The sequence below is a fragment of the Oncorhynchus gorbuscha genome, linkage group LG08 (assembly GCF_021184085.1).
Source record: "Oncorhynchus gorbuscha isolate QuinsamMale2020 ecotype Even-year linkage group LG08, OgorEven_v1.0, whole genome shotgun sequence".
In the NCBI taxonomy this organism is placed as follows: domain Eukaryota; kingdom Metazoa; phylum Chordata; class Actinopteri; order Salmoniformes; family Salmonidae; genus Oncorhynchus; species Oncorhynchus gorbuscha.
Window position 1 is genome coordinate 21,007,452 of NC_060180.1, and position 22,498 is coordinate 21,029,949.

General features: G+C 42.7%; 1 protein-coding gene across 2 annotated transcripts; it reads right to left on the bottom strand.

Moving 5' to 3' along the window:
* Positions 1-2,474: 2,474 nt before the first annotated feature.
* slc2a15a (solute carrier family 2 member 15a) lies at positions 2,475-22,297 on the bottom strand. 2 transcript variants are annotated; one of them, XM_046358786.1, is made up of 13 exons: positions 21,863-22,297; positions 17,642-17,704; positions 17,341-17,439; positions 11,400-11,560; positions 10,303-10,427; positions 9,340-9,485; positions 8,868-9,000; positions 8,458-8,645; positions 7,480-7,590; positions 6,779-6,880; positions 6,267-6,342; positions 4,293-4,420; positions 2,475-3,805 (listed from the first exon to the last, which is right to left on the bottom strand). In XM_046358786.1, exons 1-13 carry the CDS (start codon positions 21,905-21,907, stop codon positions 3,551-3,553), a joined length of 1,632 nt encoding a protein of 543 aa, XP_046214742.1. In that variant the 5' UTR covers positions 21,908-22,297; the 3' UTR covers positions 2,475-3,550. The 2 variants fall into 2 exon arrangements, with proteins under 2 accessions (XP_046214742.1, XP_046214743.1); XM_046358787.1 differs by lacking the exon at positions 17,642-17,704.
* Between the last annotated feature and the right edge of the window lie 201 nt (positions 22,298-22,498).

Below are 22,498 nucleotides of genomic sequence, written 5' to 3' on the forward strand. Positions count from 1 at the left end.
GAGAGAGAGAGAGAGAGCTGTGTAATGTAGTGTGTTTGTATGCAATGCATACATGCTTGTGTTTGGGTGAGCTACTGCAGCGAGAGTGAGAAAGTACATATGAACATGTAGTGATGTCTGTAAGAATATATTACTGTTTTGTATTCGTTTCTAAAGTAGATTACAGACCTACCACAGCCACATTATACTGTAGACCACAGTCCAACATAATTCTAACAGCAATTATCTTTCTGGCCACTGGGCGTCAGAGTTGAGTCTGCCCTGTCAGTTGAGAGTCAGTAGGTTCCTCTACTAATTGGACAGAGGTTGTTGCCTCTGAACATCCTGTTGGGAGAAAGGAACTCTATCATGAGTGTGGTGTCACAGTGAAATATCTTCCCCTGTCTGGGCACAAGTCCACATGTTACAGAGCCAAACATGAGTCAGTCAGTTGGGGATACCCTCTGTCACTTTTTGCCTGGCTTGGGAGCTGCTTGAGAGGCAGAGATCCCAGTTAACAATTCTAGGGGAGAGAACGTTTTTGTAATGTCACCCTAATGTTTGAGTGTTTTCTGTTAGTTAGGGGAACATTCTATCTATGTTAGCAAAAACCTTCTGAGAACATTTTTAGCATGTTTTAGTATTGAAGTTAGGAGAACGTTACAATGTTCTCAGAATACTCAACATTACGTTTACATTACGTTTTATGGGACGTTGCAAGAACATTAGAAAATTAATGTGTCCAGTTTCTGAGGGTTAGGAGAATATTCCATCAACATTCCACCAAACATACATAGAAAATGGTTGCCATGCTCTCAGAATATACGATTTTAATGTTCAAGACATTAGGGGGTGGCAGGTAGCCTAGCGGTTAGACCGTTGGGCACGTAACCGAAAGTTTGCTAGCTGACAAGGTAAAAATCTGTCGTTCTGCCCCTGAACAAAGCAGTTAACCCACTGTTCCTAGGCTGTCATTGTAAATAATAGTTAGTTCTTAACTGACTTGCCTAGTTAAATAAAGGTAAAAATCTAAATGTTTCATGGGACGTTGCAAGGACATTAATGTGTCCAGTTTTCTGAGGGTAAGGAGAATATTCCATCAACGTCCCACAGAACATGGTTGCCATGTTCTCAGAACATAAGATACAGTATTAATGTTCTTGACACGTTTCATGGGAACATCGCCTGATGCTTCCAAAGAAATATTCTCCCAACAAAATGTATGTTTCATTACACCTTGTTATTGATCTAATCAATACGCCGATTGATGAATCACTGATCCTTTCATAGGTAAGGGATACTCACACATACACACAGTGCTTCTAGCATTTTCAACTTTTTTCACAGTTTGAAAGACATTATTCATGTTAATTTATACAGTAATTATTATTCACATGTCCTCCCGTGGGATTTGAACTCACCTCTTGATTTACAGTAGTCTGAGTTTTCTGCTACGCTACCATGTCATCTACCAGTTAATCTGACTGTGCTCCTGCATTGATTGGATTTAGGCCCACTAATTTCAGCAATTTAAACGCTTTCAGTAGTTGCTTAATGTTGGTGGTGCATGTTAACCTTTTTCAATGATACTCCCAAATCACATGTTGGCAATAGTTTTTCTTGAGTTTGTTTTTAACAGAGCTGATATTTACTTTAAAGTGCATTCATCCTATTACCTTACACCTACCAAGTTGTTTCAGATCTAGCCAATAAGCACATGTCCTAGAGACATTTCGTATTGGCAAAGCAATGAAGGGCGTTCGTCATTGATGCTGATGGCCTGGGTTTGTGACCTGCTCGGGGAGTCATCCTACTCTCACATTCTTAGCTAAATGTGTTAATGTCATTATTTGGCAACAGTTACAACACACCTATCTGATCTAGTTAAAGTTAGTTTCTTAGTAGGCAGATTTATTCGACCAAAGCAATGCGACATGTGTAATGAAAACGCCAGCTAAACAGCATTTTTACATGTTCGACAGTTGTGGAATTGTCTTTCGTCAAACTTTCGTTATTGTGATAAATTATGATGGAAATTATGATGGTGTTTTCGAATAAATGTTGATTGCCGAATCGCGGGGCAGGTGATGTCAACTCTTATTAACTATTAAGCTCCACTCCACATTTAATTATAAATGCCTATTGTTTAAACTATGAAAATAATGTTTATTTGCAGGATAAGGATTGTCCTGACTTTCAAGAATGACCGAATTGCTTCGCCTTGCTTTTATAGTTGGCTGGATGCAAGGTTTACCATCCAATTATTTCAGATTTACAGGAGTGCAAGTTTCACTGTAGTAGACTACGGACCGTGGCGAAACGTTGGCACATGATAATTATAAGAATATGGCAAAAAATAGTCAATTCTTGCATTCCGTCCATGCTGAACTTTTGCGGGCTAGCTGAGACGTGAACCCGATAGGTAGAAGGACATACAACCTGTCGCCAATTTATTAATGCACAATTTGCCTAAATGTACAATGGCAACACTTCAATCACTTTTTCTTTTTATTACAGGTGTGACGTCATAACGTCCAGCTGTTTTTATCGACACAAGACAGTTTTAATGAAAGGCAATTGTCGCATCTATTTTCTATACAAACTATACATCTGTAGGATTTCCCCTTGTTTCCATGAAACATGTCGAAAACATTAATATTGTACATTCTGAGTACATGGTAACCACTTCCTGGGTAAGTTCAAGGGTAAGGGGATGGTCTCTTGGAAACATTCCTTGCACATCATGGGCACATTCCTATGAAAACATTAGTTAGTGACCTAATGAGACTCTTAATGGAGCGTTCTCTGAAGTTGTGGGAACGTTTGTTGTTAGCTGGTATGTGCTATACATCTGCAGAGCTTGCCAGAGAAGTTATATATGCTGCACAAGAACACTTGAAACAATACTGGTTGTAACATATCCCAAACAACCCCAAACCCCAAAAGTGAATTTTCAAAAACCATACATCATGTTTTGTGTTAGATTATAATGACTAAAACAAACTGAATGTCTCTCCTGAGATGTATTAGACAACAAAAAGGATTGCTCTGAAAACAAGTATATAATTGATCATAAACATCATAAAGCTTTGCATGTTATTACTTTGATCAAATATTTGAATGTACACATTTCAAATACAGTTATATAGTAGAAAATAAACTCTGGCTTTTGATAAAACCATACAGTATGTATAAAACACATCAAGCTACACCCTTTTGAAAAATGTACAGATCTGTCAGTCTTGACATAACCCACACACCCTTTAAATGACTGCAAAATAACAAAGGCTTGATTTGGAATCGGAAGGTAACAGGCAAAAAGAAAGCATATGTGCAGTATATTTACGTGTGCCTACAGTATGTGTGCATGTCTCTGTTACTGCATGATCTCAAAATCACAGCTGAATCTGAAAGTAAATCAGTACGACGTGATATTGTATCCTGCTCCTCCCATGATTTCTTTGTGGCAGCCAATACAGCTTTTTACCTATCAATGGTCATACTGAAGAAGAAAAAAAAGCTACTTCGGAGTTTTGGTGGAATGCAGCCAGCCTCTCTCTCAGAGCCACCATCAGGGGACGGAGGAGGAGCTGTCAAACTCCAGCGATCCATTCTCCAGGGTTCCGTATCCGTTCATCTTCCTCAGTTTGAGCTGGTCGGGATGGCCCAGGCCCTGGGTCTCTGGCACCGCCTCCTTGGAGGCGAACATCTGGCTGATCTCCACGAACGTCTTGTTCTTGGTCTCGGGGATGACGAAGAACACAAAGGCCGCCACCGCCAGACACACGCAGCAGAACACCAGGTAGCAGTAGGACCCAGCGGACATCTGACACCAGGGAGGGAGGGATGGATGGACAGACAGACACCGGGTTTCAATTCTAATATCCATAGTGCTTGGCCCTGATTTGTGTTTTTTTGCAAAGGCATTGGTCCTGAGGAGCAAAGACGTTGGCCATGCTGAGTGAGGGTGGACACCATGTCAAGTAAAGCCATGTCAGGAAGAAGCAGAGCCATGCTGAGGCCAGGCAAAGAAGAACATATACATATACACATATACATGAAAGGCTGGAAGCAACACAGTGTCAGCTGCACTGCAGAGCCCCTGGAGCAGGCTAGGGGTTAAGTGCCATGCTCAAGGGCACAACGGCAGTAGGTGGCACCTGAAGTTCTGATGCCAGCAACCCTGATGCTGCCATGTTAAGTAGGGGCACAGCCAGGTCAAGTTAATTGAGGGCAGAGGGCATATTATTAAGTGAGGACAGAGACCATATGAAGTGAGGACAGATTAAGTGAGAGCAGAGGCAGTTGGTTACCTGTAGGAAGGGGAAGACGAAGCCGACTGTGAAGTTGGAAATCCAGTTGAGGGAACCTCCCACAGTGTAGGCTGCTGGGCGGTGAGACTGTTTAAACAGCTCTGCCGTTATCAGGAAAGGAACACCCGCTACAATATATACACTGACCGTTAGTACACTGCACACACACACACACACACACACACACACACACACACACACACACACACACACACACACACACACACACACACACACACACACACACACACACACACACACACACACACACACACATACAAAACCAATCATTTCAGCCCATATACAAACACAGACTATGTAAACACACTGACAGGTAGAGTGATACAGCTTTAAGAAGAGCTCTTTATCTACTGTAGCTACATATCTAGGAAGTAAGGAAGGGGGTATACATAATAACTTCATGAAATCAGTTATAACACCTTCATGAGTGTTGCAGTATTATTCCTAACAACCTTCAACAGCATTCATACAGAGTTTTCAAAATAAAAGTCCCCTTGAATAAAATGTTAATCTTCCAATTTATATTTTTACTGTCTAAGTACCCAAACCTCTGACACACTATTCACACACCAGGCTGGGAGCAGCACACGGTCAGCCTTACAGTATTACCACTGTAGCAGTTTAGGGGTTAAATGAACTGCTTAAGGCAACAATCACAGTAGGGGATGGCACCAGCCCTAGGTACAGTATCTTTCAAATGCATAAGCTAGCTGCGTTTGATTGAGCTTGCCTGGCGATTGAGCTTGCCTGGCGCAATGGAATCAATGATGACTCCTTGCTGTCCCCAGTCCACCTGGCTGTGCTGCTGCTCCATTTTCAACTGTTCTGCCTTATTATTATTCGACCATGCTGGTCATTTATGAACATTTGAACATCTTGGCCATGTTCTGTTATAATCTCCACCCGGCACAGCCAGAAGAGGACTGGCCACCCCACATAGCCTGGTTCCTCTCTAGGTTTCTTCCTAGGTTTTGGCCTTTCTAGGGAGTTTTTCCTAGCCACCGTGCTTCTACACCTGCATTGCTTGCTGTTTGGGGTTTTAGGCTGGGTTTCTGTACAGCACTTTGAGATATCAGCTGATGTAGGAAGGGCTATATAAATACATTTGATTTGATTTGAATGGAACAGTCCCAAAAGTGTAAACCCGACCTGCCAATCTGGTACTCCAGGCAGGCTCAAGAAAACGTTCAGGCAAACTATTTAAACCCAGCTCTGGATGGCACCTGAGCAATTGTTTACCATTGTAATGTGGTAGTAAGCGATCTAATCCCGTTTGGTCACAAGTGATGAATATGCAATGCCTTGTGTTACTACACTGCTAATGACCCTTTGAATGAACATGAGCCCAGGCTGCCTTATTTGTGCATAATTATTCGTGCCTCATCATTGTGGGTGGCGGAGGAATAACACTTTTCGACTGATGAGGAGTTAGGCCCCTGATTCATTATTCATCTTGATTTGCTGTTGAGCGGCAGCATTCATCACCTTTCTGACCAATGAGGCGTGATGAGGCCTAATTAAAGACAGGATCCTAGACAGAATGAGCCAATCCACTAAGGACCAGAGGGGGATGTAGTTGGGTATGTACATACATACGTCCCTCTACAGAACACACTCTCATTTGTCTATCTTAGAGGGGATATAGACTTTATCATCATCACACACAGGCAGATAATCAGGAGGTGAGATCAAGGCCATTAACTGCATTAACAAGCGCTCAACTTTGACCTCCAGGGGGCGCCCTTTCAATACACACCAGGAGGTCGGAAACCAGCAAATCTGGCAACACACCCAGGTGTATCCCTGTATGAAGCTTGGATGTGTGTGTGTGTGTGTGTGTGTGTGTTTGTGTGCACGTGTCTGCATGTGTGCTCTCTGCTCAAATGAATGGAAAGTAAATTCATCACTGAGAGGAGAAGAGTAAGATAGAGTAAGTAGAAGAATGCAGCTCACCTGGCCCAATGCAGAAACCAGCGATGATACCAACCACGCATCCAACACTGACATAACGCATGAATGGTAAGTGAACCTGTAAGCATAGTGTAGTGGAAGACACAAGACGCCATGACCTAAATGAGTCAGTATATTCCATAAGGAGATTTCTATTACAGTTTGCCGCATGCACTCTTAAATCTCCACCCGGCACAGCCAGAAGAGGACTGACCACCCCTCGGAGCCTGGTTCCTCTCTAGGTTTCTCCCTACATGTTCCTGCCTTCTCGGGAGTTTTTCCTGGCCACTGATCCCGCCTCTGCATTGCTTGCTCTTTGGGGTTTCAGGCCGGGGATCTATAAAGCTCTTTCTGACAACTGCTGAAAATGGCTTTATAAAATGCATTTGATTGATTGATAAACTATACTAAAGTACTCTCTGTCGTATCAGAAGAATATAATTAATATAGTAAAAACACAAATGCAGTGCACCCTACCTCCCACCCACCCGCACACACACACCACAAATACAGACCTGTAGAACGAGGGAGAGAGTGATCCCAGCGCAGCAGAATCCCATGACTAGAAACCCCCCGATGATGAGAGGCCTCCTGCCCAGTTTCTCTATGGTAAAACACTACAGAGGGAGAGAGGGAGAGAGAGAGAGAGAGAGAGAGAGAGAGAGAGAGAGAGAGAGAGAGAGAGAGAGAGAGAAGGGGCAGAGAGAAAGGGGCAGAGAGAAAGGGGCAGAGAGAGAGAAGGGGCAGAGAGAGAGAGAAGGGGCAGAGAGAGAGACAGAGAGAGAAGGGGCAGAGAGAGAGAGAAGGGGCAGAGAGAGAGAAGGGGCAGAGAGAGAAGGGGCAGAGAGATAGAGAGAGAGAATTGGCAGAGAGAATTGGCAGAGAGAGAGAGAGAGAGAAGGGGCAGAGAGAGAGAGAGAGAAGGGGCAGAGAGAGACAGAGAGAGAGAGAGAAGGGGCAGAGAGAGATGGGGCAGAGAGAGAGAAGGGGCAGAGAGATAGAGAGAGAGAGGGAGAGAGAATTGGCAGAGCGAGAGAGAGAAGGGGCAGAGAGAGAGAGAGAGAGAGAAGGGGCAGAGAGAGAGAGAGAGAAGGGGCAGAGAGAAACACAAGATACAAAGAGACAGAAAGCAACAAAACATTAATAACACAACCGTTAAAAGAGGAAAAATCAGGGCAAACTTACAACCAATCCCATGTCTCCTCGATAGACTCACCCCGATGAGGCCGGCAATGATCTCGATGGCTCCTGTACCCACCGTAGTGTACTGGATCTCTGGGTCTGGGATGCCCGCGTTCCTAAAGATGTCATTGGTATAGAACCAGAGCTACAATAGAGAAAGACACTTTTGAGCTTGAGGGGCATGGGCACAAGTGGGACAGCCTGGAACAGGTGGCACAGCATGGGCACAGAGTAACAGTGGACAGGGGGGTAAATCAGGAGTTGGAGGTAGTAAGAAACCAACACACACAAGTCTACACACCCATTAAACACACTCCTCTCTCCTGCTGCAGTCACGGAACAGTGTCAAGGCTTGCCACCGGTCACCTCCACTTAGCCTACAGCTCTCCTCTGGTATCTGCCTGATACCATCATCCTCATCACCATCACCACCGTCTTCATCCTCACTACCTGTGTTTCAAAGCTGCCTCAAATAGATTGCCAAAGCTAATTAGCTGCTAAAAATACATTGCAGAGATGAGGCTGCTAATGAGTTCAGCTCTGATGGGTAAAATGTGCACTTGTTGGCCCCAGTGTCCTGGTAATCATTTGAATAATTAATGCATCTCAGTGGCATAATTCAGGAAGGGATTTAGCTAATCGTATTGCTGTTAAATGATGACTCGTAGTTTTGGGTTCTTCACCACATGATCACACGAGGCTTGTAAAAGATGAGGAATCATTCATTCTGCCTTTCAACTGAGCCTCTCGGTGTAGTGGGCCCGACTGTAATGGATGAGAGGGGGAAGAAGGTGAGAGAGCGATAAGAGGTGGAGTGTAGGAGAGAGAGAGGGTGAGGGTGAGAAAGTAAGGAAAGGACATGCGAATGGCAGAGAATGGGTGTGATAGGGGTGAAAACGGGTGAAAAGAGAGAGGTAGAGAGAGGGCGAGGAGTGCTATAAAAGGAGTAACAGAGGGATAGAGAGATATGAGAAGGAGAGGAGCACCATAGCGAACAGATGAGTAATCTTACAGCGTCTATACCGGAGAGCTGCATGCCGATATTGATGACCACCACACTGAGCAGCTGCCAGCGCACCAAAGGGTCCAGTATCAGTCGCCATACCGACACCGTCTCCACCGACGACAGAGAGCGCTGCTCCTCCTGCATCTCCTCGATCTCTGACTGGATGTTACACTTGGCCCGGTACCACTTCAACGCTGAGGTAGGAAATAAAACAGGACGATACACTTGAAACAGGCAATGACAATGCGTTTGTATCAAATGAAAATGAAATATGACTTGAACTTTGTCATTGATGGTTAACTAAACAGTTTCGACTTGACAACGTTGCCACAGGAAATGAGCATAGCCCTGAGGTTACATTATTCACACACTAAGTGTGTGTCCCCGTCTCAATGGTGTCGTCTAAGCATGCTGACCTATAATGGTGGCGTGGACATTGTGCTTCTCAATCAGCAGGTATCGTGGGCTCTCCGGAAACCATGGCAACAGCATCAGCTGAATGAAGGTGGGTATCACCACCAGAGAGAGAAACAGGGGCCAGTGATCCTCCTGTAAACATGAGAAAACGACTCACAATCACCACCTACATGATGTACAGCTGTACACCAGTGGAGGCTGCTGAGGGGAGGACGGCTCATAATAATGGCTGGAACGGAGCAAATGGAATGGCATCAAACACGTGGAAACCCTGTGTTTGCATTTGATACCATTCCGCTCCGCTCCATCCATTACCACGAGCCCGTCCTCCCCAATTAAGGTGCCACCAACCTCCTGTGCAGTACACACATAACCCCAAAAATGCAACACGCAAACCATTGAAAATGAATTGCTCTCTAATCTTATGAACGGCAAGTGTAAAGCTTTTCCTGGAAATGGTATTTGCCGTACCTTCCCCAGAATTTCGTGTAGGCCCAGGATCTGTGCCGAGAAGACCCCAGCACAAATGAAGAGGCTGGGCACGAGCCCCAGGAAACCACGCAGGTTCTTAGGAGCTATCTCCCCCAGGTACATGGGCACCACGCTCAGAGAGATACCTACACAACACAACGATGACGACGTGGACATTTTTTTCACCGACCAAAAATCAAGATAAGACACAACAGTGAGCAAACATTCACTCTCTCGTTATTGCTACATTCACAACTTTGCCCAGCTCCCGTGCCACGTTTATACCGCATGTATACATTCCTGGCTGATTAAACAGTGACCCATTCCTGAACCTTGACCCTTATCCTATAACCTTAACTCTAACTCTCAACCCTGAACCTTACCCTTCTCACTGAGTGTGTCATGTTTTGTCATTTATTATCTTGTCTTGTCCCTGTGCTTCCCATTCTATTCGTTTCCCTCTGCTGGTCTTATTAGGTTCTTTCCCTCTTTCTATCCCTCTCTCTCCCCCTCCCTCTCTCACTCTCTCGCTCTCTCTTCTCTCTATCGTTCCGTTCCTGCTCCCAGCTGTTCCTATTCCCCTAATCATCATTTAGTCTTCCCACACCTGTTCCCGATCCTTTTCCCTGATTAGAGTCCCTATTTCACTCCTTGTTTCCCGTACCTGCCCTGTCGGATCCTCATTTATAATTCACCGTGCTGTGTCAATGTTTTGCCCTGTCGTGTCGTGTTTCCCTCAGATGCTGCGTGGTGAGCAGGTGTCTGAGTCTGCTAGGTTCAAGTGCCTTCCCGAGGCAACCTGCAATTCTCGATCAAGTCTCCAGTCTGTTCTTGTCTTTACGCGTAGTATTATGCTTTTTGTTTTGTAAAGTTTATTCTGGATTAAATACTCTGTTTTCGCCAAGTCGCTTTTGGGTCCTCATTCACCTGCATGACAGAGTGGGCACGCTGATGCGTTTGTACCTGAGTGGATCCCTGTGACGAAGCGGCCAAAGATGACCATCTCTGGAGAGCCACAGATCCTGCTGAAGCCCATGAGAGATCCAGCGATGAACACCAATACCGTCGAGTTCACCACTGTGCCTTTCCTACACGCACAACAACACACAACACACCATTAAAATGTGTGGATTATCAGAACTAGCTAATTAATGTACCAATGTATGAAGCTGTGCATAAAAGCATGTGGACCATAGGCAATAGCAGGTACACCTTCATTACTTCTATGACATAGAATAGTAAAGTCTCCCCCTGATATACAGTCAGGGAGGGCGTTTTGAGTTCTGATCGCCCATAAAACACCGTTGGGTGATGAAAATGATCAGCTCATAACTGGGCTCGTAAATTGTTCTCTTTCATTTGCATGTAAATGTCCAGTCAGATCACGTGAGTCCTTTAGATAAATGAGATCTAAGCCTGCACTGAATACAAAACACTCTTTAGAGGGCTGGCAAGAGGGGACAGAGATCGCACTGACTACACTCCAAAGGGTATAGGGGACAGAGAGTGTGCACTTTAAAGGGCAGAGGGAACAGAACAAGTGTAGCACATTGGGTAGCAGAAGGTCACCCAGGGGTGATAGATGAGGGTGCTGCTCTAATGCCCTCAGTTGTGTGTGTGTGTGTGTGTGTGTGTGTGTGTGTGTGTGTGTGTGTGTGTGTGTGTGTGTGTGTGTGTGTGTGTGTGTGTGTGTGTGTGTGTGTGTGTGTGTGTGTGTGTGTGTGTGTGTGTGCGTGCGTGTGTGCGTGCGTGTGACTAGCTCAGAAAGCCAGGCAGGGTGGCAGGGTAGCAGGGTGGCAGTGCCCAGAGCTCCAGTCCAGATGCTACACTGTGTCTCTGAGGCTGTTCATGTCAACTGGCCAACAGCCACCCTGCAGCCACAGTGTCTGGAGGTCTCAGGCATTGGCCTAAACCAAAACAAAGGTCTTCAAAGGACAGAACTTTACAAATCTTTACAGATGAACACGGACTCGAATGGGGAGCAGAGCATATTGTGAAAAACCTGTATAGGAGTGTGTGTCACAGGGAGTGTGCGTATGGGGAGCGTGTAAGGGTCTCACCTGCCGAACCTGGTGACGAGCATGCCCACCATGAGGGATCCCAGTAGACCCCCAATGGCAAAGACAGACACGGTGAGAGAGTACATGAGGGTCAGAGCCTCCTCATCCAGCCCCGTACCATTACGGCTCACTGACGTCCTGTTGTAGAAGTCCTTAATGTACTGTGGGGGAGAGTGAAACAGGGAAAGAGAGAGACAAAGCGGGGAGAAAACAGTATTGTTAATCACTATGATTTATTTAATGTGTTCCTGTGCTCTTGCTTTGCCAGTGTAAGATACCTATCATGCCAATAGAGCTCATTGAGTAGAATTAAATTGAGAGGGGCAAAGAGGTGTTATCACATAAACTTGGTGCGACACAATTCAAATGACTGTATGACACACAGTATGCCATACAGCACACAATGTGTTACATAATGTGACTAAGACCTCAATTTGTTACCAGCATCAAACTGTACAAAACACTATATAACTATCATTCTTACATTCCCAAAATGCCAATGTCAATGAGACCGCCCCACTTACATTTAATCCATCGCTATCTGGCCAATGAGAGCCTATAGAGGGGAACGCAGAATCACAACCAAACTGGGAGTCCTTGTCATGTGGCCCATGCTTCTCCTCTATCCCTAGCATTTTCAGGTCACAGACCAGGACTAATTCAATTCCACTGCTATGTCCTTTAAAAAAAAACTTAATTAACCTCTTAATCTACAGTGTGGCCAATTCAGGATCAATTCAACCACTCACAGACTCAGGCGAGGAACGGTGAGAAATGAAGAGACCTTGCACTGTGTGTGTGTGTGTGTGTGTGTGTGTGTGTGTGTGTGTGTGTGTGTGTGTGTGTGTGTGTGTGTGTGTGTGTGTGTGTGTGTGTGTGTGTGTGTGTGTGCATAAGTGTGTGTGTTCTGATGATAGTAATCAGACCTTAATGTATTTCAAACATACAAACAGAAACTTTCTGGTCATGCTCTATTTCACAGTTCACTTGAGCAGATATTAAAGCAGTGTTCCAACCATCTCTACAGTTCCAACTATAGAATTGGAATGGACAACTGTTGGCTAAGCTTCACTTTACAGTCCAGCTGTTAACCTAACATTTTACTGCAGTGGTCTAAATCAGGGTCACACAGTCTTTCTTGGTAGTTGTCACGCTCTGTTTTCTTTATATTTTGGTTAGGTCAGGGTGTGACGAGGGTGGGTATGCTAGTTTTTGTATTGTCTAGGGTTTTTGTATGTCTAGGGTTTTGTAGGTCTAGGTATTTGTATGTCTATGGTGGCCTTATATGGTTCCCAATCAGAGGCAGCTGTTTATCGTTGTCTCTGATTGGGGATCATATTTAGGTATCCATTTTCCCTTTTGTGTTTGTGGGTTCTTGTCTATGTGTAGTTGCCTGTCAGCACTTGTTTGTAGAGCTTCACGGTTTGTTATTTTGGTTAGTTTGTTCAGTGCTCATTCGCTAAATAAAATAAGAATGTACGCATAAAACGCTGTGCCTTGGTCCAATTCACACGACAAACATGACAGTAGTCTTAAACAAATTTACTTTGTGAAGAAAAGTTTACACCTCACACACATGGTAATAGTCTTCAAATAAGGATACGCTTGTATCATGTCAGATATAGAGTTGAAATGTATTCAAATTTGAGTTTGCATCCCAATAATACACTTTATATACACTGAGTGTACAAAACATACATAAAGAACACCTTCCTAATATTGGGTTGCAACCCCCCCCACCCCCCAAACTGGTGTGCTTCAATCATTTGTCTTGCCCATTCACCCTCTGAATGGCAAACATACACGATACATGTCTCAATTGTCTCAAGGCTTAAAAATCCTTCTTTAACAAGTGACATCAATAAAGGATCATAGCTTTTACCTGGATTCACCTGGTCCGTCTATGTCATGGAAAGAGCAGGTGTCTTACATTTTTTTTATACACTCAATGTGCATCACAGAAGTCTGAATTATAACAAAGCCGGTTGACATAGAAACCTGATTATTATTTAGGGAATTATGAAACATTTGAATAACATTCCACCCATGAGCCCACTAGAGAGCGATTTGGTAATTGAACAGCAATTTAAAAAACACATGGTCAAATTGTAATTACGGTACACTGCTTACTTCCTTAAAAGTGTAACAGAGTGTTCTGATGGGTGTTAAAACATAGGAACCCGATGTAGAACAGTATGCAATTTCAACATAAGATTGACTTACAGTACCAGTCAAACGTTTGGACACACCTACTCATTCAAGGGTTTTCTTAAATTTGTACTATTTTCTAAATTGTAGAATAACAGTGAAGACATCAAAACTATGAAATAACACATGGAATCATGTAGTAACCAAAAAAGTGTTAAACAAAATCCAAATATATTTTATAATTGAGATTCTTCAAAGTAGCCACCCTTTGCCCTGATGAAAGCTTTTCACATTCTTGGCATTCCCTCAACCAGCTTCATGATGTAGTCACCTGGAATTAATTTCAATTAAGAGGTGTGCCTTGTTAAAAGTACATTTGTGTAATTTCTTTCCTTCTTAATGCATTTGAGCCAATCAGTTGTGTTGTGATAAGGTAGGGCTGGTATACAGAAGATAGCCATATTTGGTAAAATACCAAGTCCATGTTATGGCAAGAACAGCTAAAATGAGCAAAGAGAAATGACAGTACATCATTACTTAGAGACATGAAGTTCAGTTAATCCAGACAAAACCATCAAGCGCTATGATGAAACTGGCTCTCATGAGGACCGCCACAGGAAAAGCAGTCTGCTGCAGAGGATAAGTTCATTAGAGTTACCAGCCTCAGAAATTGCACCCCAAATAAATGCTTCACAAAGTTCAAGTAAACAGACACATCTCAACATCAAATGCTCAGAGGACACTGCGTGAATCAGGCCTTCATGTTTGAATTGCTGCAAAGAAACAACTACTAAAGAACACCAGTGGAAATGTTTCTTTTGAGATATTTGGTTCCAACCTCTGTGTCTTTGTAACACTTTTTTGGTTACTACATGATTCCATATGTGTTATTTCGTAATTTTGATGTCTTCAATATTATTCTAGAATGTAGAAAATAGTAAAAATAAAGAAAACCCCTTGATTGAGTAGGTGTTGTTAGGTGTGTATATGGGAGGTGAAGTCAAGTGCAGGAGAGCGGAGTATATTAAACAGACGCATTTTCATACCGGTCAACAATGACAGCCTAAAAAACATACTAGTGCCACAAACACGGTCTAAAACAAAAGTGCAGCACCTGACAAAATAATCACGTAACAATAAACACTTACACACAAAGACATGATGGGGAACAGAGGACTAAATACATGTAGATTGATTGGGGAATGAAAAGCAGGTGTGTATGGAACAAGACAAAACAAATGGACATATGAAAAATGGAGCGGAGATGGCTAGAAAGCCGGTGACGTCGATCGCCGAACGAACAAGGAGAGGAACCGACTTCGGCGGAAGTCGTGACAGGTGTGTCCAAACTTTTGACTGGTACTGTACATGGGAATTGATCCACAAATTAGAATCCCGCTAAATGTTTCTAGCGGCTAGTTTAAAAAAGAACAGTATGGGTTGCAGTCACTCCTTGTCCACAGACTACTTTCAAAGTTAAATAACAAATATGTGTACATTTAAATGAATGTAAATCATATTTGACAGCCCTGCTATTTACCTAGTATTATGTCTTAGCAAATATTGCACCAGCCACCACCAATTGAAACAAGGATATAAAGCAAGCCCAAACCCCAACAGTCAACACTGGTAACACACAATACCCAATGTCCCCAACAGTGACCCTATAGCTGTGGGATACAATTAGCATTAGCTTTGGGCTGAAGAATGCAGTTAGCATTATCTTTATGTTGTAGGATATATTTGGCATTAGCTTCGGAGAGATTGGTTCTACAGTCCTTCCAACTGCATGGCCTCAACTGCATTCCTTCTGATAAAGAGCAGCCTGGTTCCTCATTCAATCCACATTCCTGGTGACAACAAACCTTTCACAGACGCACACACAGTTTAAACTACCTCACACAGACAAATCATTTTCATTTTAACTATCAGTGTTAAAATGTAGGCTAAGCCTCAGACTTTCACATTTTTTTGTGTGAAAGCATGGACTCATCATGGTGAGCAGTATTAGATACAGCATTGGGGGTCTCACTCTGATGTACATGAGGGTAAGAGTGTAAAAGATACAGTGCATTCGGTAAGTATTCAGACCCCTTGACTTTTTCCGCATTTTGTTAAGTTACAGCTGTATTCTAAATGGATTAAATTGTATCTTTCCCCTCAATAATCTACACACAATAGCCCATAATGACAAAGCAAAAACAGGTTTTAATACGTTTTTTGCAAGTTTATAAAAAAAAACTGAAATATAACATTTACATACAAATTCAGACCCTTTAGTCAGTACTTGTTGAAGCCACTTTGGCAGCAATTAAAGCCTTGAGTCTTCTTGGGTATGACGCTACAAGCTTGGCACATCTTTATTTGGGGAGTTTCTCCTATACTTCTCTGCAGATCCTCTCAAAGTCTGTTAAGTTGGATGGGGGAGCGTCACTGCAAAGCTATGTTCAGGTCTCTCCAGAGATGTTCGATCGGGTTCAAGTGCGGGCTCTAGCTAACTCAAGGACATTCAGAGACTAAGCCACTCCTACGTTTTGTTGGCTGTGTGCTTAGGGTCGTTGTCCGGTTGGAAGGCGAACCTTCGCCCCAGTCTGAGGTCCTGAGCACTCTGGAGCAGGTTTTCATCAAGGATCTCTCTGTACTTTGCGCCGTTCATCTTTCCCTCGACCCTGACTGGTCTCCCAGTCCCTGCCACTGAAAATAGTTCAATCTTGGTTTCATCAGACCAGAGAATCTTGTTAATCATGGCCTGAGAGTTTTTAGGTGGCTTTTGGCCCACTCCAAGCGGGCTGTCATTTACCTTTTATTAAGGAGTGGCTTCCGTCTGGCCACTCTAACAAAATGGCCTGATTGGTGGAGTGCTGCAGAGATGGTTGTCCTTCTGGAAGGTTCTCCCATTTCCACCGAAGAACTCTGGAGCCCTTCTCTTGCTCAGCTTGGCCGGGCAGCTAGCTCTAGGCAGAGTATTGGTGGTTCCAAATTCTTCCATTTTAGAATGATGGAGGCCACTGTGTTCTTGGGGACCTTCAATGCTGGAGAAATGTTTTGGTAACCTTCACCCGACCTGTGCCTCGACACAATCCTGTCTCGGAGCTCTACGGGCAATTCCTTCGACCTCATGGCTTGGTTTTTGCTCTGACATGCACTGTTAAATGTAGGACCTTATATAGACAGGTGTGTGCCTTTCCAAATCATGTCCTATCAATTGAATTTACCACATGTGAACTCCAATCAAGTTGTAGAAACATCTCAAGGATGATCAATGGAAACAGGATGCACCTGAGCTCAATGTCGAGTCTTATAGCAAAGGGTCTGAATACTTATGAAAATAAGGTATTTATGTTTTTTATTTTTAATACATTTGCAAACATTTCTAAAATCCTGTTTTCACTTTGTTATTTTTTATTGTGTGTAGATTGATGAGGAAAAAAATTGACATGACCCATTTTAGGATAAGGCTGTAACGTAACAAAATGTGGAAAAGTGTCTGAATACTTCCCAAATGCACTGTATACAGTATGTGAGATGTATACTCATAATTCAAACATAAATCAAATTGATGTCCGTGGGACACAGTCCATAGTCACATAGTCAATAGTGTAGACCGGTGAAAGTCAATTGAATTTAAATGTAACTTCAACAATCGCGCCCAATCTCTGTTTACATCAACAATACATGATTTGGGGGAGATTCCGGGTTCCACAAGTTAGGAGTTGGCCGTGGCAGAGTATTCAATACAGGAAAGTATGGAATGTACAATGCAGATAATATGAGTGTAGTTCAATGGACTTACCACTGCAGGGGAGTTGACCACTGCCAGGTTGTAGCCATAGAGCATGGAGCTCCCAAATGAGGTGAGGAACGCTACTGCCAACAGAGATGAGGTCAGGTGCTGCAGAGAGAGAGAGAGAAAGGGATAAAGGGAGATTATCTCGGATAAAATGTGTACAGTAAACTTGTCATAAACCAACATCTAATGTTTTATTATTTGGTTTACTCCAGCCTTTGCTCTTGAGGAGTTCATTTGTTCTGTCATTTACAGTCAAAGGTTTAAGATTTGTGTGAATATGAATGACAGTCAAAGTTGTCTTTACTGTTGGGCTCTCATTCATCTCTTCTATGGCCTTTAGTTTGGAGGAATCCATGGGTCTGAGGAACTGTTGGTATAAGCCACATTAACCCTTAACATGTTAATTATGTGACTGTATCTGGTGGAGAATCTGGAGAATCTACACACACACACACACACACACACACACACACACACACACACACACACACACACACACACACACACACACACACACACACACACACACACACACACACACACACACACACACACACACACACACACACACACACACACACACACACACACAACAGGGTATTACTATACGTGTGAGGACTTTTTGGGGACAAACAATTGGTTCCTTTTCAAAATCATTTGTTCATTAACCCCTAACTCAAAGCCTAACCTTAACCCCTAACCTTTTATTCTAACCCTAAACCTTACGCCTAAAATAGCCATTTTCCATTTGAGGACAGGCCAAATGTCCCCACAGTGATGATCATTACTGGGATATTGATTTTACTTCAGGAAGCTACAAAACACCATGAATATATTTGGGCCAATCTCATGTGGAAATTCCCATATACATGTTATTCCTCAGCCTGGTTTCATAGACTAGACATATCATAGTAAAAGTAAATTAGTATGATATGTTATGTTTGGTATGGTTACATACACTCTTCGAAAAAAGGGTTCCAAAACGGTTCTTCCACTGTCCCCATACGAAAACTCGTTTTGGTTCTGGGTAGAACCATTTTTGGTTCCAGGTAGAACCTCTTTGGTTTCCATGTAAGAAATCCAAAAGGGTTCTACCCAGAACCAAAAAGGGTTATTCAAAGGGTTCTCCAATGGGGACTGCCGAGAACCCTTTTAGGTTCTAGATAGCATTTTTTTTCTCTACGAATGTAAGACAGAAGGTTACGTCTACCAACCTAAAGGTTGAGTGTTCAAATCTCTTCACGGACAACTTTAGCATTTAGCTAATTAGCAACTTTTCAACTACTTAAAACTGTTTAGCTACTTTGCAATTACTTAGCATGTTAGCTAACCTTTCCCCTAACCTTAACGCTTTTAGCTAACCCTTCCCCTAACCATAACTCTTTAAACCTAACTCCTAACCTTAACCCTAACCCCTAGCCTAGCTAACGATAGTCAGCTAGCTAACATTAGCATTAGCCACCTAACTGCCTAGTTAACATTAGCCACAACAAACTGGAATTCGTAACACATCATACGTTTTCCAAATTCTTAACATATTGTACATTTTGTACATTTGTAACACATTACATGAATTGTAATTCGTAATATATAATCCAAAATGGATGATGAATATCCACAAATGAATACATACCATACGAAATATATTATATTATACTAATGGAGAGTATCAGATTTACGTAGAGTATAATATGAAATGCTCTTAAACCAGTTTGCATTAGTCAGAAATTAGGGCCAGATGCCCATCCTACAGTTGAAGTCAGAAGTTTACATACATCTTAGCCAAATACATTTAAACTCAGTTTTTCACAATTCCTGACATTTAATCCTAGTAAAAATTCCCTGGTTTAGGGAAGTTATTATGACCACTTTATTTTAAGAATGTGAAATGTCAGAATAATAGTAGAGAGAATGATTTCTTTCAGCTTTTATTTCTTTCATCACATTCCCAGTGGGTCAGAAGTTTACATACACTTGGTAGCATTGCCTATAAATTGTTTAACTTGGGTCAAACGTTTTGGATAGCCTTCCACAAGCTTCCCACAATAAGTTGGGTGAATTTCCTCCTGACAGAGCTGGTGTAACGGAGTCAGGTTTGTAGGCCTCTGTAACGGCATTCTTCCTCCTCTTCTGAGGAGGAGTAGCGAGAAGGATCGGAGGACCAATGCGCAGCGTGGTAAGTGTCCATAACGTTTATTTTAAGACATAAACTGAACACTATGAAATACAAAACAATAAACATGAACGAAGACCAAAACAGTACCTTGTGGCAACAAACACTCACACGGAAACAAACACCCACCACTCAAAAGTGAAACCCAGGCTACCTAAGTATGATTCTCAATCAGAGACAACTATTGACACCTGCCTCTGATTGAGAACCATACTAGGCTGAACTCAAAACCCCAACATAGAAAAACACAGACTGCCCACCCCAACTCACGCCCTGACCATACTAAATAAAGACAAAACAAAGGAAATAAAGGTCAGAACGTGACAGCCCCCTTGCTGGCACATGCTTTTTCAGTTCTGCCCACACATTTTCTATTGAATTAAGGTCAGGGCTTTGTGATGGCCACTCCAATACCTTGACTTTGTTGTCCTTCAGCCATTTTGCAACAACTTTGGAAATATGCTTGGGGTCATTGTCCATTTGGAAGACCCATTTGCGACCAAGCTTTAACTTCCTGAGGACTTATGTCTTGAGATGTTTCTTCAATATATCCACATAATTTTCCATCTTCATGATGCCACCTATTTTGTGAAGTGCACCAGTCCCTCCTGCAGCAAAGCACCCCCACAACATGATGCTGCCACCCCCATGCTTCACGGTTGTGATGGTTTTCTTCGGCTTGCAAGCCTCCCCCTTTTGCCTCCAAACATAACAATGGTCATTATGGCCAAACAGTTATTTTTTTGTTTCATCATACCAGAGGACATTTCCTTTGTCCCCATGTGCAGTTGCAAACCATAGTCTGGCTTTTTTATGGAGGTTTTGGAGGAGTGGCTTCTTCCTTGCTGAGCGGCCTTTCAGGTTATGTCGATATAGGACTTGTTTTACTGTGGATATAGATACTTTTGTACCTGTTTCCTTTGCTGTTGTTCTGGGATTGATTTGCACTTTTCGCACCAAAGTACGTTAATCTCTAGGATACAAAACGCGTCTCTTTCCTCAAAGGTATGACGGCTGCGTGGTCCCATAGTGTTTATACTTGCATACTATTGCTTGTACAGATGAACGTGGTACCTTCAGGCGTTTGGAAATTGCTCCCAAGGATGAACCAGACTTGTGGAGGTCTACAATTTTTTTCTGAGGTCATGGCTGATTTCCTTTGATTTTCCCATGAGGTCAAGCAAAGAGGCACTGAGTTTGAAGGTAGGCCTTGAAATACATCTACAGGTACACCGCTAATTGACTAAATCTATGTCAATTAGCCTTTCAGAAGCTTCTAAAGCCATGACATCATTTTCTGGAAATATCCAAGTTGTTTACAGACACAGTCAACTTAGTGTATGTAAACTTCTGACTTACTGGAATTGTGATTCAGTGAATTATAACAATTTTTGGAAAAATGAGTTGTCATGCACAAAGTAGATGTCCCAAAAGACTTGCCAAAACTATAGTTTGTTAACAAGAAATATGTGGAGTGGTTGAAAAACTTGTTTTAATGACTCTAACCTAAGTGTATGTAAACTTCCGACTTCAACTGCATGCATATATTAACTTTCTAACTATAATAGCCTCAAGGGGACTAAGATTAGTTTAAATGCTTTCTAACAAGTGATGAAGTGGAATGGATAGGAGAAAGCATAGGGGCTCAAGCCACAGTTCAGAATAGAATAGTAATGTTTAATCAGCAGTCAGGAAGTGTGACTGTACTCTGGTCCAGAACCAGTGGAACGCATTGCACGATGGAGGTGGACTTCACCCAGGTCAGGTCAGGGAACTTAATTTGGGCACTAAGTGGTCAGATGCAGTCACTTGCCTACCACACACACGTGAGAAAGGTTGTGTAGATTAGACATTGTCTTGTGACATGTAATGAGTGCTCACCTCCTCTTCTGAGGACAGAGGCATGACGTTTAAGTAAAGATAAAGTATTGACTTGTCAGTCATAATATGGGTTCTAACGTTACTATGTCAAATAAAGACAAGTTTAGGTGCATCTAGCCTATCGCTGACAGTGCCTGCTCATGTAACATTTAGGCGCCTATGTTCGTACAGAGCAATGTCAATTTACAGATGTCAATATCTCAGGCATATTTGAATTCAAAATAGTGTAGCGCGACCCTGTGTTTATATGCGCGGGTTTCCATTCTGCCACTTGAACATGCTTTTGTGGCAGTCGATGCCGCGCTTATAAACACAGGGTCCCTACAATAAATATGGAACATTGTTTATAACAAGTTTATAAATAAAATATTGCATCCAAGATAGGATGCAGGTAAAGAATGTGAACTAAATGGAATATCAAAATCAAACAGAATAGCAGGTCATTTACAAAAAGAAACTTGAAAATCTTACCGACGTTATTTTCCCTGGTGGCGTTATTAAAACTTCTTCAGCCATTTATGAATCTTTCGTTAAATATTTCCTCTTTAACTTTCGGCGGTGGGAAAATAAAGATGCTCGACCTAAGTTTTTCTTAAAGCTACCGGCATTACAGCAAAACTCATTTTGAGAAGACAGGCGTGGTCATAGTTGAGACTAAAAGAACACGCAGTTGCAGGTTATAGGGTCGCCTTTTTGTTAATCTATAGCGTCTCGGCCCTCTCCTTCGGGTAGTGATGCCATCGGTTCTGGTTAACAAGTAGGCTTGAGACCAGTGTCATCACATGATGGCGAACAACGTGATGCCTAGAGGAAGACATGCTGAAATCAATTAGCTAAGTGAATTTACAAAGCCCGACTACTACAGCAGACTGGGAGAGGAGAGAGGAGGCTACTTATAGCCCAAACCGTGAGTTACAGTAGCCTAGCTGACAAGTATGAGGACAGCACTCAAAACTGATAAGCCTCTTGTCTCCTGCACTAGGCCTAACTATGTTATAATAAAAGCCACATACCCATTACTACGTAGGCCAAATAACAGTCACAATAATAGATCACATTCCATAGGAAACATGTCTTGGTTGATGAGATATTTATGTAATTTCCAGG

Excerpts from the sequence above, each read along its gene's own strand:
- slc2a15a (XM_046358786.1), bottom strand. The coding sequence starts at position 21,907 with ATGGCTGAAGAAGTTTTAATAACGCCACCAGGGAAAATAACGTCG. Across the intron at positions 6,881-7,479 it reads TCATTGCCGGCCTCATCGGG|TGTTTTACCATAGAGAAACT; the intron begins GTGAGTCTATCG and ends CTCCCTCTGTAG. Across the intron at positions 4,421-6,266 it reads TGGTTTCTGCATTGGGCCAG|CGGGTGTTCCTTTCCTGATA; the intron begins GTGAGCTGCATT and ends TATATATTGTAG.